General features: G+C 51.1%; 1 protein-coding gene across 2 annotated transcripts in view; it reads left to right on the plus strand.

Annotated features, from left to right (window-relative positions):
* The window catches only part of ITGB3 (integrin subunit beta 3), a 53,059-nt gene that overhangs the window by 13,908 nt on the left and 21,983 nt on the right, over window positions 1-17,168 (plus strand). For both annotated transcript variants that reach the window (XM_055133087.1, XM_055133086.1), the window contains exons 3-10: window positions 5,471-5,666; window positions 7,427-7,679; window positions 8,535-8,697; window positions 9,801-9,962; window positions 12,178-12,273; window positions 12,655-12,744; window positions 13,184-13,318; window positions 14,638-15,067. In XM_055133087.1, coding sequence (XP_054989062.1) covers window positions 5,471-5,666; window positions 7,427-7,679; window positions 8,535-8,697; window positions 9,801-9,962; window positions 12,178-12,273; window positions 12,655-12,744; window positions 13,184-13,318; window positions 14,638-15,067 — 1,525 coding nt within the window. The remainder of the gene's footprint in view (window positions 1-5,470; window positions 5,667-7,426; window positions 7,680-8,534; window positions 8,698-9,800; window positions 9,963-12,177; window positions 12,274-12,654; window positions 12,745-13,183; window positions 13,319-14,637; window positions 15,068-17,168) is intronic.

Below are 17,168 nucleotides of genomic sequence, written 5' to 3' on the forward strand. Positions count from 1 at the left end.
GAAGGCTGGAGGGGAGGGGAGGGGTGCCCCTCTCCCTCTTCCTCTCCCTTTCCCTCCCACTCCCTCTCCCTCTCTTCCTCCTTCTCCCCCCTCCCCCTCCTCCTCTCCCTCCCTCTCTCTCTCTCCCTCCCTCCCTCCCTCCCTCCCTCCCCCCCCCCCCCCCCCTCTCTCTCTCTCTCTCTCTCTCTCTCTCTCTCTCTCCTTGGAAGCTGGCAGGCAAATGGAGGAGGTGGAAAACCAGGGGAGACATCCTGGTGTCACACAAAAGGTGTCACCCCCTTCCCTTCCCTATCTTCAGCCCACGCAAGAGAGCGTGCAGGGGAGCTGTGTCCTGGAGATAGAGGGATAAGGAAAACATCTTCTCCGAGTGTCCGTCACCCATCTTGGTCTTCTCAAGGATGCGCCATGTAACCGAGGGATGTTGAGGTCTGGCCCAGCGTCTTAGGTCACAGGGCCAAGTTTGGGAGCTGTAAATGGGGGATGTTTATGAATGGCCATGCTGAATTTTGACCCTGGGGTAGGCTAGGGGAGGGCAGTGGGGGAGGGAAGCCCAGGACCAAAGTGGTGTGTGCGGAATCAGGCGGGTGCAGGGATGATTGGGAGATGGAGTCAGGGAGGAAACAGATGCAGCTAGGAACAAGAGAACTAGTGAGGGATAACTGAGCTCCTCCAGGACAATGAGCCGGAAGGAGCAAAGGGGTGGCCAGGTGTTTTGTGAATGACGGCAGCCATCTGTGGCAGGAGGGAGGAGAGAGGACACTGAGGAGCAGCCCCGTGTGGGGCCAGTGTATCCGCAGGGAAGAATCCCAGGTTGTAGCTGGAACAAGACTGCTTTTTTATTTTTTCTAGGACTTCCCTTACACTGAATTTAATTGCTGAAAATGTCCTGGTCATTGGACTAAACAACAAAAACAACAAAATGCTGAGTCTAGAGACTGTATGTGACTTGTTGAACAAGCCACCCCGGGGAGCCTCAGTTGCTGCCCTGATGCTCTGGCCCGGTTGGCAGAGCTTGGAAAAACAACTGGTTGGGCTCAGCTTCCCTTGGTCCTGCAGGGGAGCAGGGCTGGGTGTGTAGACACGCTTGGCCGGGTCCTCGGAAAACACAGCCAATGAGGATGAGGGTGGCGTGCCGGGGGCCCATCTGCACTGGGTGTGTTCTTGGGGGGTGGGCTATTGACCTGGGTTGGGGTGGTTGCCGTCTCTGGACGGTGAATCTCGCAAAAAATTAAAATTTTTAAAATTTTACCCTCACATGGAAAGTCACCTTGTGGTCTTGGCTTTAGAGACGCCATGTTGGAATCTAGAAACGTCCAACCTTTCCTGATGGTGAGTATCACCAGGGCGATCTGGTGGTGCATCTGAAACATAAAGGTTCCTAGGATGGACCCTGGACCTCAGAATAGGTTGAGATGAAATCAAATCTGGCAATCCCTGCCATTGGTGGGTAGAGGTGGAAGTTGTTACCAGGTAATACACAGAGCACCCAGTTACACTTGAACTAAACAACGAATTTGTATTTTTTTCTCTTTTTTTGGGTTATACTGGGCGATGCACAGGGGTTACTCCTGGCTCTGCACTTAGGAATTACTCTTGGCGGTGCTCAGGGGACCATATGGGATGCTGGGATTCAAACCGGGGTCGGCTACATGCAAGGCAAAGGCCCTACCTGCTGTGCTATCGCTCCAGCTCCCGAATTTGTATTTTTTTAAGTATGTCCCAAATGTTTGCTAAATTTGGCAGTCCTAAGGTGGAGGGAAGTACTCAAAAATATACAGAGGGGAGAAGGTGGAGAAACTCCTACTCAGCGTGACGTCCAAAGATGGAAGGACGGGCTTGCTGGTGTCGGAAAGCGGGAGGCTCCTCTAGGTTTCTTGTCTTTTTTGTGTTTGTAAGGAAAGCTGTAAACCTTTCCTTGTATTTGTAGGGAAAAGGCATAATACTATTTTATTTCTTTAGAGTAATGTCATTGTTCTTGTCTGCTGCTTTTTCTTTCTTCCTACTTTTCCTTTTAAATGTTTTTTATGGTGCTGGGGGTAGAATCCAGGGCTTCATACATGTAACACATGTGCTCTCCTACTAAGCCATGTCCTTTGCCCTTGGTTTCTTTTAGTCTGGAACGTAAATAATCTTTTTGAGACTTTTGTCTTTACTTTTCGTTGTTGTTGTTCTTGTTTTTGAGGCCACACTGTTGGTACTCAGGCCTTACTCCTGGCTCTGTGCTCAGGGGTCATTCCTGACAGACTCAGGGGACCATCTGTGGTGCCAGGGATCCAACCTGGCTTAGCTGTGTGCAAGGCAAATGCCCTACCTGCTATACTATCTCTTCAACCCTCGTTATTATATTTTTAAAGTACATTAAAAGTGTTTCTCCCCATTAGCAATAGCATTTGATTACTAATAATTGAAAAATAAAAATGTCTTCTTTTTCCACTGCTCTTTCTTTTTGTCTCCACCAGACTTTCTGTGTGTTCCAGTGACTTTTTTTTTTGCTTTTTTGTTTGTTTTTTTGGGGTCACACCCGGTGATGCATAGGGGTTACTCCTGGCTTTGCACTCAGGAATTACCCCTGGCATTGTTCAGGGGACCATATGGGATGCTGGGAATCGAACCCGGGTTAGCTGCGTGCAAGGCAAACACCCTACCCGCTGTACTATCGCTCCAGCCCCTCAAGTGATGTTTTTTGTTCTCACAAGATATCCATGAAGAGATCTATGTTAAATTTTTAAAATTTGGGCATTGTTTAGTAGTGATCTGGAAGAAAATAAATACCAAAGTCTTTTGTACCTTGTTCTCAAGAAAAGGCCGGAGAGATAAAATAGTGGGTAGGGTGTTTGCCTTGCATGTAGCTGACCTGGGTTCAATCCTTGGCATCCCATATGGTCCCCTGAGCACTGTCAGGAGTAATTCATGAGTGCAGAGCCAGGAATAGCTGGGTGTGGCCCCAAACAAAACAAAATCAGAAAGGGGAGACTCCCTTTCTATTTGCACTTGTTTGTTTATACCCTATCAAATAAGATTTGAGCATATCTGACTTACATTGAGTATATCTGAAATATATATGTACACATATATGTTCCCTCCCCTTTTTTTTTTTTTTTCAGTTTTTGAGCCAGAGGTGCTCACACACCTGAGGTTAACTACTGGCTCTGTGATCTCTGTACTATTTCTCTGGTCCTGATACATGTCTATTCTTCTTTTTTTTGCTTTGGAGGCCATACCATACCCATCGGGCTCAGGGGCTACTCCCAGCTCATTGCTCAGGGATTCATCTTGGTCCCTGCATTCTGCATGCAACGCAGGTGCGTTGGCTGTTTGAGTCATCTCTCCGGCCCTCCCTCTTTAAAAATAAAAAGGGTTTAGAGTTAATTTCAGAGCTAGGTTTATGTTCATGGCGAGGGGATAGGGCTAGTATGATCTTAAGGTATAATAACGTATTTTGGGTTAGCAGTAGGGTTGATTTAGAGGTTAGGTTAATGGGTAGGTTTAGGATTAGTGGTAGGGTAGGTTTTTGATTATTGCGATTTTTGCATCTTGAAAGCATTTCACATTCATGGTTTTATTTTATCCCTTGACCAATCCTATGATGCAGCAGAGACAATGGTAATTATTCATGTTGTACTTTCCCAATTTCGCAGATGGGATTAATGAACGGTGGGAGTAATGGCCTGTGTCATTCACCCAGGAAGGGGTGGGGATTCAGCTCTGCGGGTTGGAATTTCCTACCTCGATGCCGGGGATCTTCCCTTGGGTCTTGGTTATTTTTGTCCTTCTGTGTAATACCCGGAACCGTCACTTAATAATCCTTCCCCTCCCTCCTTCCCATTTTCTCTCGGAGTGACCTGGACACGGTCCTTCTACCTTTCCTGCCTGGGTGACTACGGGAGTGTTGCTTGTGAGGGTTGAGGTCATCGCCTTTAGGGACAGACCGCGCTTAGGGAGAGAGCTTGGCGGGGAGCCTGTTGTATTCCTGACCTCTGATGTCACCGGCCGCAGAGAGAGGGAGGGAAGACAGTTTTGTTTCTCAGTGTTTATATTTCTAAGGAAATCCATAACAAACCCTAAAGACTGTCAGAAGACTTAGCACTTCAAATCTTCAAGCACTGCCATGTTAGAAAACGAGGGGCCAGGAAATTCCCTCTGAAAGGATTTCTCACCCCGCTCAAGCAGCCCGAAGAGGCAGCTGGCCTGGGCATTGTTGTTCCGTGTCCCGGCCCCTCCCTCCCTCCTCCAATCCCAGTCAGCACCGGAGAGGACCGGCCTGCCTGCATCCTGGTCTGTCCAGTTTTACCTTCCCAGGAAGCTTCCCCAGGGAGCTGTCACTTCTGCCACCTGCTCTGGGCAAGGGACTGGACTTCTCCAAGCGTCAGATTTCTTACCTATCATAAACGCTGGCTTCTTGGTGCAGTCTCTAAGCCTCGAGTGTCCGCTGCTGTCTTGTAAGAACTGTGACAGGCGGGTTGCAGAAGCCCCTGGGGAGGGCTTATCGCTCCCCTGACAGGCAGCAAGTGTTCAAGAAACAGTGAGAGGCTTGTTTTGGGGGTCCTGTTCGAGGGGGGGGGTATTCATCTAATTTCTAGATATGGTTGTGTGGGCGTGGGGGAGGACCTCAGCCTAGACATTGTGAAATGGGTCCAGGGAGGGGTTTTCCTGCCATTTCCGGCCAGTCCCCTCCTCCTGGCAGAGTGCCCTCCTGGACTTGGGTCCACACCAGGGTGGCTTTGTGCGCCGCGTGTCAGAGCCGGAGGGGACCAAAAGCACTGTGTCTCCTCAGCCCCTGTTGGAGCGGGGAAAATCCGGGGCACAAAGGAGTGAAAGGGAACGTCCGAGGTCGCATGGCTAATCAGCGGCAGACCTGGCCCTGACCTTTCTGGATTCCATCGTGCTTTCTAGTACAACGGGTCCCGTTTTCAGGACTCATGTGCAACACACACAGGGCCCCCAGAGGGCCAGGGGATGCGAGCCAGAGTTTTGGGAAGGGTGCTCAATGTCCCCTTTGTTCTGGGCAGAGAGGGGAGAGGCAGTGGCCGGTTACCCTGTTAATCAGTCGCCTGGAATCATGGGAGTTTCCCAAGCTTGGAGTGTTCATTCATAAGTGTATTATCCAGAAACTATTTAGAGAGCATCGCCTAATACTGGCTAGCCTTTGTTCATCACATAGTTTCTCTGCAGCCTTGCCAGCAGTGCTGGGGGCCACCAGGGCTGTACCCGATGGCGCTTGCGATGCTGTTTGGTGCCTGGGATTGGAACTGAGGTTCCTGCATGTTGAACCTGCACTCGAGGCCTTGGAGGCCTCTCCTGAGTGAAGCTTGAGGCGCTCCCTTCTGTACAAGGGACCTAGGGATGTCTTGGGGGAGACCACCCCGCTCATCTCTGCAGCCTTTGCTTTGAAGTGCCTTAAGCTCCTGACCCCTGGGAGGGGTCACTTCTGCCCTGGTCACAGGGATCTGACGGTCTCTCTCTCTTGCAGGCCTTGCCTCCCGGCTCACCCCGCTGTAACCTGAAGGCGAATCTGCTGAAGGATAAATGTGCCCCGGAGTCCATCGAGTTCCCGGTCAGCGAGGCCCACATCCTGGAGGCCAGGCCCCTCAGCGACAAGGCCTCCGGAGACAGCTCCCAGGTCACTCAAGTCAGTCCTCAGAGGATTGCTCTCCGTCTCCGGCCAGGTAGGGAGGGATCCCAGAGAGACAGGGCGCAGGGTGCCAGCTGGAGGGCCGGGGGGGGGGGGATGGAGGGGAGGCTGAGCAGGAAGCAGCTCTGCAGAGCAGGATGAGGGCAGAGGGGCCGGCAGAAGGGAAGGCGGTGCGAGGGGCTGGGACTTGAAGCGAGGCCTCGGTTTCAGTCTTGACTCTACCCATTTTAGCTGTTTGAGTTGAGGAAGGTTGTAAACCCTTCTCTAACCTAGCAGGTATTTGGAAAACCTTTGCTGCTGCTTTCCCCAAAAAGTCTTTATGTCAAGGGGCTGGAGTGATATTACAGCAGGTAGGGCATTTGCCTTACACGCGGCTGACCCAGGTTCAATTCCCAGCATCCCATAGGGTCCCCCGAGCACCGCCAGGAGTAATTCCTGAGTGCAAAGCCAGGAGTAACTCCTGACCCAAAAAGCCAAAAAAAAAAAAAAAAGCCTATGTCGAGGGGTAAATGAGACCCAAGAAAGCAATTTGGAAATCCCTTTAATATGTGTATTTGGGGGGCAGAGAAATAGTACAGCAGGTACGGCATTTGCCTTGCAGGCGACCAACCCTGGTTGATTCCCGGCATCCTACATGGCTTTCTGAGCACTGCCAGGAGTAATTCCTGAGTGCAGAGCCAGGAGTAACCCCTGAGCATTGCTAGGTATGAGGTGTGACCCCCCCAAAAATTTTAAAAAATACAGGTGTATTTGGGATAAGGCCCAAGGTTTAGGGTTGGGGACAGAGAAAAACAAGATAGGGAGGGAAGGGGTAGGCCAAGAGGCTTTTGTTTGTTTGTTTGTTTGTTTGTTTGTTTTAAAAAAAAACAGCAACATTGATTTCATTTTACTGAATAGGCTAGAAGAATTTAAGAAGAACCTTCTTTGAATGGACTGGGGTGATAGCTCTGCAATGGGGCACTCATTTTGTGTGTTTAAGGCCTCTGGGATACCTCCTTGGAACTGCAGAACAAATTATCACTGTCATCCCACTGCTCATCGATTTGCTCGAGTGGGCACCAGTAACGTCTCCATTGTGAGACTTGTTACTGTTTTTGGCATATCGAATATGCACGGGTAGCTTGCTAGGCTCTGCCGTGTGGGTGAGAGATACTTTCAGTAGCTTGCCGGGGTCTCTGAGAGGGGCGGAAGAATCGAACCCAGGTTGGCCACATACAAGGCAAACGCCCTACTTGCTGTGCTATTGCGCCAGCGATACAAGAAAGAAATAGGCAATAGTACAACAAGCAGGGCACTTGTCTTACATGCAGCTGACCCAGGTTTGATCCCCAGCATCCTATTTGGTCTCTTGAGCCCACAGTGAGGGATCCCTGAGCACAGAGCTAGGAGTAAGTGCTGAGCACTGATGGGTGTGGCCCCCAAGCAAAACAAAGCAAGGCAAGATTAGGAGAGTCAAGAGATAGGAGAGGAAGGGCTGGAGCAATAGCACAGCGGGTAGGGTGTTTGCCTTGACGCAGTCGACCCCGGTACGATTCTCAGCATCCCATATGGTCCCCTGAGCACCGCCAGGAGTGATTTCTGAGTGCAGAGCCAGGAGTAAGCCCTGAGCATCGTCAGGTGTGACCCCCCCTCCAAAAAAAAAAAAAAGAGATAGGAGAGGAATAGACCTAGGAGAAGGAACCAGCACTTTCCATTCTGGCGTGATCAGGAAGTTACTCAATTCCAACTATGACCGAATCCACTCATCAAGTCTGAGAGGGAGAAGAGAAAAACAAACTTCCTTCTGCTTTCCAGATGATTCCAAGAGTTTCTCCGTCCACGTCCGGCAGGTGGAGGATTACCCTGTGGACATCTACTACTTGATGGACCTGTCGTACTCCATGAAGGATGATCTGGGGAGCATACAGAACTTGGGGACCAAGCTGGCTTCCCAGATGCGCAAACTCACAAGTAACCTGCGGATTGGCTTTGGGGCCTTTGTGGACAAGCCTGTGTCACCGTACATGTACATCTCCCCACCAGAGGCCCTCAGAAACCCTTGCTATGAGTGAGTCCCTCTTCTCGATGTCAGCGCAGCACCTCTCTGCCTTGTCTCAGGCGTGTCCAGCTTCTGATTTTTGTTTGTTTGTCTGTTTGTTTTTTGGGGGCCATACCTGGTGATGCTCAGGGTTGACTCCTGGCTCTGCACTCAGGAATTACTCCTGGCAGGCTCGGGGGATCCTATGGGATGCCAGGGATGGAACCAGGTTGGCTGCATGCAAGGCAAACACCCTCCCCACTGTACTGTCACTGCCCTACCCCCACAAGTTCTGATCTTTATTTCTGGCTCTGTGAGTGTTTGCCAGCTGCCTTCTGGCCAAGTCTTCTCTCCTTCCTACTTTGGTCTCCCCGGCTGGCAAGCAAGCTATCCTGTTGGTGTGGAGTGACAGAAATCCCCACTTCCCAATCTTGGTTCCAAATAGAAAGGCAGCAGGAAAGCCTTGTTGGAAAAGGAGGCACAAAGTAGGTGGAAATCTATGAAATAGTAAATCGAGGAACTATGATTTCAGAAGAATCGATTCCATGGTTGTCTTACCCCTCAAGTGTGAGTCCTGCGGATTTGCAATGAAAGAAATTAAGTCCTGGAGAAATAGAAAATAATAAAAATGAGGATCAAAGTGAGAGCACAGAGGTAGGGCACTTGCCTTGCATGCAGACAACGCAGCTTTGATCACCGGCATCCCATATGGTCCCCTCTGAGCACTGCCAAGAGTGATTCCTGAGTGCAGAGCCAGGAGTAAGCCCTGAACACAGACAGGTGCAGCCTAAAAAAACAGTATATATGTATATACATATACATACCGGACAGAAAGTTGCCAGGGGAGCGGGAGGGATGGTGTCTGATGGTGTGGCTCCTCCCCAGCATGAAGACCACCTGCTTGCCCATGTTCGGCTACAAGCACGTGCTGACGCTCACTGACCAGGTGACCCGCTTCAACGAGGAGGTGAGGAAGCAGAGTGTGTCACGGAACCGCGATGCCCCTGAGGGGGGCTTTGATGCCATCATGCAGGCGACAGTGTGTGATGTGAGTAGGACGTGGGGTGGGCACAGTGGGGAGGGCAGGGGGTCAGCTGGGGGAGTGTCTGTGGGGCAGCAGGAGCAGGAGCTCAGCAGGTCTCTGTGGAGGATGGCAGACATTCCTCCTCCTCCTCTTCCTTCTCCTCCTCCTCCTCCTCCTCCTCCTCCTCCTCCTCCTCTTCCTCCTCCTCCTCCTCCTCTTCCTTCTCCTCCTTCTCTTCTTCCTTCTCCTTCTCTTCCTCCTTCTTCCTCCCCTCCTTTTCACTCCCTTCGTCTTCCTCTTCCTCCCCTCCTTTGTCACCCTTCACCCTCCCTCCCTCCCTCTCTGTCTCTCTGTCTCTGTCTCTGTCTGTCTCTGTCTCTCTCTCTCTCTTCTTTCCCTTTTTGTTTTATTTAGGCCAGGTGATTAGCAATAAAGTCACTGAGCATATCATGCACATCCCTTTGCCTCCTTTCAGCACTCAGTTCTTGTCCATCATTTCCGACTATTGCTGTCATAGAGGTCTCTTCTGTGTCCTAACGGCACTCCTTCCCCTTGTGGTAAATTTCTTACCATGGACCAGTCCTCCTGGCCCTCATTTCTGTGGTCTTTGGGTGTTAGTCTCATACTAGGTTTTTATTTTTAACATCTTGCAAATGAATGTGATTGTCTGTGTCCCTCTCCCTCTGATTCATTTTCATCAGCGTGATACTCTCCATGTCCATCCATGTATAAGCAAATTTCCTGACTTCATTTTACCTAATAGATGCATAGCCTTCCCTTGTGTAGATATGCCATAGTTTCTTTATCCACTCATCTGTTCTCGGGCACTTGGATTATTTGCAGATTCTGGCTATAGTGAACAGTGCGGGCAGGTTTTGGGGTGGACCATGGGTTCATCATTGAAAAAATTTGACTTAAAGCGAAAGGGAGCTTTTGGAGACTGTTCTTTTAGGAGAGAGTCTCTGCAGTTGGAATGACCCAGCGTGGGGTTCGAGACCTGGGCCGAGCCCTTCTCCAAGGCTTCCTTTCTAGACCTCGGGCGGGGGGAGATTGTGTGCTTGTTTTCTACCTGCAACACTGCTAAAGTTGGTTTCTCTCCTTTGCCCTTGGTCCTACCTTCTTTTAAGGAGAAGGTTGGCTGGAGGAACGACGCTTCCCACTTGCTGGTGTTCACCACTGATGCCAAGACTCACATCGCCCTGGATGGGAGACTGGCGGGTATCGTCCAGCCCAATGATGGGCAGTGCCATGTGGGCAGAGACAACCATTACTCTGCCTCCACAACCATGGTGAGAGTCCAGAAGGTCCCCTCCCTGGGGCTGGGGCAGGTCTGGCCCAGGGAGAGGCTTTGTGTGAATGTCTGGGCGGGGGTCTTTCCTCTGGGCAGCGTGAAGGCCGGGTCAATCTGCCCCAGTGCAAACTACTTGGACACTCCCCTCCAGGGCCCCGGCCTGCACCAGCCCTGGAGGATTAGAGATGTCGTGGCCCGTGGTTAGTGAGGCCCTCTGCACGTGGTTAGTGAGGCCCTCTGCACTGCCCGCCCCCCGTGCCACCAACAGCATCACGGCAGCCAGAGCACCCCCAAAGGGCTTGCCCAGGTCCAGCTAGAGAGGGCCTTTTCCTGTCCTCAGTGCCCTGGTGAGCACTCAGTGGACAGTGCTCACTGTGACTATTGGGAGAAGATAGAAAGGTCGCAGAGAGCCTCCAGAGGAGGAGAGCTGCCTAAACACTGCCTGAATAAAGAAAACAATTCTAGCACACTGCCCTGGCCAGTTTGGCCAGAGAAGGTGGGAACTCTTCAGTCTCTCTTTTTTTTGTGGGGGGGGGGATGGAGGCGGTTCCCATGAAGTGCCCAGTGTACCCAATATAGCCACTCTTGCTGCTACTTGGCCAATCAGGCTGGTCAGCTCAATGCAGGGGCCCCAGGATACGGCCTCAGGGACTACACCCATTGGTTCTTGGGGAACTATGTGGGCAACGGGGCTCAAACCAGGGTTAGGTGCCCCTACTGCCCGTGTCATCTTCCCAACCCCTTCTTAGCTCCACTTAAAAATTTAGGCTCGTTTCTTTCTTTATGGACTCTCCAGGCAGTGCTCACAGGGCTGGAATCACTCCTGGCAGTCCTCAGCCAAGTGGTGCTGCTGGCGATGCCATGTAGCCCTGTGACCCGGCTCCCCAGACCTGCTGGATGCTGGGGGTAGGATGAGGGTCCAAGGACTAAAGTCAGGGTCTTGTGCCTGCCAGGCAGCTGTTCTAGCCCCACAAATCCTCTCCCTGTCCCTGAACTGTTTTCATCTTTATTTAGTTATTGGCTTTGGGGCCACATCCGGTGGTACCCTGGCTTACTCCTGACTCTGTGTTCAGGGATTACTTAGAGGCCATATACGGTCCCAGGGATTGAAGCTCAGTTAACTCTGTGCAAGATAAACACCTTACACACTGTACTATTGCTCTGGCCCCTCTTTATCTCTTTAAAGACCATATAGTCATCACTTTTTTAGGTGACTTCAAAGGTAACCCTGTGTAAAAGTAAGGGCCTTGGGGCTGGAGCGATAGCACAGCGGGTAGGGTGTTTGCCTTGCACGTGGCTGACCCAGGTTCAATCCCCAGCATCCCATATGGCCCCCCGAGCACCACCAGAAGTAATTCCTGAGTGCAGAGCCAGGAGTAAACACTGAGCATCGCTGGGTGTGACCCAGAAAGAAAAAAAAAAAAAGGTTTCTCTAAAAGTAAGGGACTGAATGGGATGATCGCATGAGCTCCCTAGGATCCCCAGGACACATCCCCAGCTCACCAGTGTCCTTCAGTGTCACCCGAGTCCCTTAGTGCTAGCCATACCCAAGGCAATAGGTGAATTTATGCTGGGAGATGAGAGACACTACAGAAACCTTCCCTTGGGGGTTTTGGAGTTTGGTGGAGGAGCTATTCTATTAAAGAGACAAGCAAATGACTAGTGCTAACTGGGTAACTGGTAAGGACCTGAGGTGTTGAGAGGGGGTGAGCTGGGATGGTCAAGGAGGGCCTCAGGAGAAAGAGGGGTGAAGTTGGGTCTTCTGAAAGGAGAAGGATAATGGAAACGAAGCCTAGGCCAGGTGAGAGGATGAGAGTGGGCCCAGTGGCAAGCAGAGGAAGGAAAGCGGTGAATGATGATGGGAAAGGAAGGTCAGGACCCCACGGTGGCAAACTTGGCGTGCCTAGCCACAGTGTTGCAGAAGGTTTCAGAACAGAAAGATGTTTCCAAATGACAAGGCCCACCCAGACCCTGGCATGTGGAGACGGTGCCTAATTTGGGTACCGCAAGTCGGTAGCTCTTCATCTCTCCTTGGGGTTAATAGTTAGGATTATGCTGCAACTCACCCTTTTTGCTTTATATTGAGCATAGGGTCAAAGGAGCACCACTGTTTGAGCCATTAGCCCAGAAAGCAAAGCGTTGTACAGAAGGTCCGGGATCCAGGGATCTGGGTGACATATTTTGACTCACTTCCGTGTCCCTCCTTCCCCCAGGATTATCCTTCTCTGGGGCTAATGACCGAGAAGCTATCCCAGAAAAACATCAATCTGATCTTTGCGGTGACTGAGAACGTAGTCAAGCTCTACCAGGTGACTGTCTTCCGTGCTTCCTGGTTTGGGGGTGGGCGGTGAGGCGGACCCGTCTCTGCTGCTTGGCTGCGGTCCCTGTGCCGGAAGGGCCTCTGTCGCTTTCTCCCAGGAGCTAACGGTTCCTCTCTCTGCTTCTGTCCTGCTCTCTGTGCGGATGGGGTGATGGTGCCGTCCTTCAATCGGGGTGAGATTTCTCTCTGAGTTTTGCTCAAGGGTGGAAAACCATCAGCCTTTTTCCTGGCAGTATCGAGCCAGCTACCCTACCTTTCTTTTAGACTCTGTCTGATTTGGGGGTAGGGGGGGCGCTTCTGGAGACTTCCCCCCACTGCTGTCCTGCTGCGCCTTCCTTCTCTCACTCCTGGACATCTCTGTCTTTGCTAGAACTACAGCGAGCTCATCCCGGGGACCACGGTGGGGGTGCTGTCTGCCGATTCCAGCAACGTGCTCCAGCTCATCGTGGATGCTTACGGGGTAGGTGTCTTGTGCTGGGAACAGGCCTGCTGCAAGTCCGCCTTGCTTGGGCCTTACCTAGACTGGCTCAAATTTGGGAACCCCGGCGACACGTCCACCAGGCAGCTCTCCTCCTGTTCTTCCAGGCCCCTGGCAACCCCTAGCAACCCTGCAGCGATGCAACCTCTTGAGAAAAAAATAACACAGAAAGCCAGGCCAGGGAGTGTCAGGAGGGAATGGAGACTTGGAGGGGCCGGGGGTGGCTAAAAGGCATTGAGGATGGTGATGAGGAAGGAAGGTGGGATTGATGAAGGGGTTTGGGAAATGTGGCTGCCGCAGTGACCCGCAGTGACCGAGACTTCGGGGTGCTCTGGCAGCTCTCAGGCCAGCCAGGGGGAGCCCAGGGTTTCCTGGAGTTTCTTAATTCATTTCCTTTCCTTCTTCTGCCCTTTCTGCTCAGAAAATCCGCTCTAAAGTGGAGCTGGAAGTGCGTGATCTCCCGGAGGAGCTGTCTCTGTCCTTCAACGCCACCTGCCTCAACAACGAGGTCATTCCTGGCCTCAAGTCTTGCGTTGGACTCAAGATCGGAGACACGGTGAGGTGGGCTGGCTCGGGGCTGGTGCATCTGCCTCTGGCCTGTGCCCCTGAGTCCCTGCGGGTATCCCCCAGCCCCTGGGCTTCCCTCCTGAAGCCTTGACACGTTAGGTGTAAGGGGCCTGCCAGCTTCCGTTACACCTTCAGTACCCTTCACTGGGGGGTCTTTCCTAACTGCTTAGGTTCCTTATCTTTTGTTCAGTTGTTTGCAAATGAAATGACTCCTTCCCTCCCACTGCTCAGGGGTCTCCAGCCTTTCCCAGGTGAATACCTTTCTCCCCTTTCACACTGGAAGGGAGAGTCTCGGCGCCACACCTTTAGTTGGGCACAGACTCCGTACCTGACAATGTTCTGGGGACTGCAAGTTCAGTGAATGAAATGGGCTAAAACACCAACCCGCATGGCATTTCAGGCTGTGAAGCTTTGTATCGTTCCTCTGTTCTTTCTCTGACACTCCTCGGTGCTCGGTTCTCCTCAGCTTCTGCCTAAAGGGTTGATGAGGAGGAAGGAAGGGTAGGGGATGTCTCTCTCTGTACTAAGAGGTACCATCTCTGTATCTTCATATTTTTTTTTCTTTTGTATATCTATATCTCCTTTCTGTCCACTGATTTAATTCTAGATACATGTGTACATTCTGTGTAAGGAGCATTCATTGGTTTGAAATATGTTTGATTAGGGACCAGAGTGATGGCACAGTGGGTTGGGCACTTGCCTTGCATGCAGCCAACCCAGGTTCAATCCCCAGCATCTCATATGGTTCCCTGAGCACTGCCAGGAGTTATTCCTGAGCACAGAGTCAGGAGTAATTCCTGAGCATTGCCAGGTGTGGTCCAAACACACCCCCCGCCACACCGCCAAATATGTTTGATTGCCCAAGTGCTGAAATGTTATGTAGAAACAGTAGCAGAGATTCCGAGCCTGTGCTGGGCTGCTATGGAGGAAAGGAGTACCTCGTGCTTCCTGCAACATTTCCCCATCAGTCCAAGCTCTCTTAGTTGGCCAGAGTGCCACATCACAGGTTCTCTTCCTTTTGAGCTACTTACATCACATGTGCCGTGGAAGAAAAGCCTGCATCTCACGCTATGGGCCGGGGTCTGCATCCGACCCGTACGTCCCAAGTGCACAGCTGTACAAACAAGTCCCAGGTTCTTGTTTTGCTCCACAGACCCCGGGAGTGGGAAGGATGTCCACGGGTTATGGGAGGAGCCCCCCGCCCCTGCCTGGGTCTTGTGGGGCAGGGAAGGGAACAGGCTTCCCGCAGGACTGGAGTATTAGGTCTGGGTGCACCTGCAACTCAATCAGCGCTTGCTTCCCGTGCAGGTGAGTTTCAGCATCGAGGCCAAGGTGCGCGGCTGCCCCCAGGAGAAGGAGAAGTCCTTCACCATCAAGCCCGTGGGCTTCAAGGACAGTCTCACCGTCCAGGTCACCTTTGACTGTGACTGTGCCTGCCAGGCCCAGGCAGAGCCTTCCAGCCAGCGCTGCAACAACGGCAACGGGACCTTTGAGTGCGGGGTGTGCCGCTGTGCGCCCGGCTGGCTGGGGTCGCAGTGTGAGTGCTCCGAGGAGGACTATCGTCCTTCCCAGCAGGACGAGTGCAGCCCCCGCGAGGGCCAGCCTGCCTGCAGCCAGCGGGGCGAGTGCCTCTGTGGCCAGTGCGTCTGCCACAGCAGTGACTTTGGCAAGATATCGGGCAAGTACTGCGAATGTGACGACTTCTCCTGCGTCCGCTACAAGGGAGAGATGTGCTCAGGTGAGTACGACCAACCAAACTGTCTTCCCATGGCACCGTCCATGCATTGCGCATGCGCATACACACGCCCACGCAGTGGGCAGAGCAGAGGCGAAAACAAAGTTTCTAAATTCCCTGTGTCTTTGGGTTGTTTTTGTTTTTTCTTTTTGGGTCACACCTAGCGATGCACTGGGGTTGTTCCTGGCTCATGCGCTCAGGAATCACTCCTGGCGGTGCTCAGGGTACCATATGGGATGCTGGGAATCGAACCCTACCCGCTGTGCTATAGCTCCAGCTCCTCTGTGTCTTTGGCAATAAAAGCAGTTGGAAGTGAGCCGCTGCTTCCGGGGGCTTCCCCTTTGGGTCCGTGTGGGAAGAATGAGGGAACTGGAAGGTGAAAATAGTTTTCATTTCCCTTTTCTTTCATCTGTTTTTCTAATAATTTAAAGTGTAAAACATTGGTTTTTAAAAATATTTTTGAGGATACAGAAAAAATGCCAAATATCATTGATGATTACATTTTTAGTATTTACAGATTTGGAAAGAACATGTTGTTAGACTACAGAACAAAGTTAGTAATTATTGTTGTCACCTAAATTTTTTTTTTCATCACAAGAAGCATGGAAAATAGGAGAATATAGATAGGTAATACATTGGAGCATGTTTAATGAGCCAATACATTTAATACAATGTAAGTTTCGTTAAATGTTGGCATTATTTTATTCTGACGATTGGTAGCATTATTTTTGGATTCCACGTGTGACTAAATTTTAATTAATAGAATTCAATTTATTTAAATTTTAATTTAAAAATTATTGGGGGGACTGGAGTGATAGCACAGCGGGTAGGGTGTTTGCCTTGCATGTGGCCGACCCGGGTTCAATTCCCAGCATCCTATGTGGTCCCCTGAGCACCACCAGGAGTCATTCCTGAGTGCATGAGCCAGGAGTAACCCCTGTGCATCGCTGGGTGTGACCCAAAAAACAATAACAAATAAAACAAATAAAAATTGTGGGGGAGATTTGGGCCATACCTGCTGGTGCTTAGGGGCTACTCCTTGCTCTGTGCTTGCGGGTCATTCCTAGAAGTGCCCAGGGGACCATGCAGCACTGGGATCAGACTTAAAACTCCTCCATGCAAAGTCTGTTCTTAGCTCTTTGAGCTAACTCTCTGCCTCCTTGATTACAATTAATTTAAAATAACTCAGGTCTTCTGTGGCACAAGGGTCATTCACACGTGGCTAGCAGCTATCATGCTGAATAGCACAGATACCTGTCGGATGGCAATGCCATACGGGCCGCAGAGGCAGGGGCCAGTAAAGATTTTGGGTTCTTATCTGTAGAATGCCCAGTTGTCTTAATCATTAGAAAATCCAAGTAAGATCTTCAGAATCTCAAGCTGATTTATTTTTCCCTGAAGAGCACTCCTGAGATACCTCCTCTTGATGGACAGACACACGGGTAATGCTCTCAGGGGCAAACAGACAATCTGGATGGTTCCTGGGCTACTGCGGATAGTTTTGTTGGGATATGTGATTTGGGGCCGAACCAATAGTGCAATGGGTAGGGCACTTGCCTGCCACCCCATAAGGTCTCCTGAACACCAACAGGAGAGATTCCTGAGTGCAGAGCCAGGAGTAACCCCCGAACATCACTACCTAAAAATATAATTATTTGTGGCTTAATCTTTTTTTTTTTTTTTTTTTTTTGCTTTTTTGGGTCATACCCAGTGATTACTCAGTGGTGCGCGGGGGACCATATGGGATGCTGGGAATCAAACCCGGGTCGGCTGCGTGCAAGGCAAATGCCCTACCCGGTGTGCTATTGCTCCAGCCCCAACTGTGGTTTAATCTTGATAGCACAGTGAGTAGGGCGTTTGCCTTGCACGCAGCTGACCTGGGTTCGATTCCTCTGCCCGTCTCTGGAGAGCCCGGCAAGTTACCGAGAGTATCCCGCCCGCACAGCAGAGCCTGGCAAGCTACCCGTGGCATATTCAATATGCCAAAAACAGTAACAAGTCTCACAGTGGAGACGTTACTGGTGACTGCTTGAGCAAATCGATGAGCAATGGGATGACAGTGATACAGTGACAGTGAGATATTTAAGACATTGGCAAATTGGTT

This window comes from Sorex araneus, chromosome 3 (assembly GCF_027595985.1).
Source record: "Sorex araneus isolate mSorAra2 chromosome 3, mSorAra2.pri, whole genome shotgun sequence".
NCBI lineage: Eukaryota > Metazoa > Chordata > Mammalia > Eulipotyphla > Soricidae > Sorex > Sorex araneus.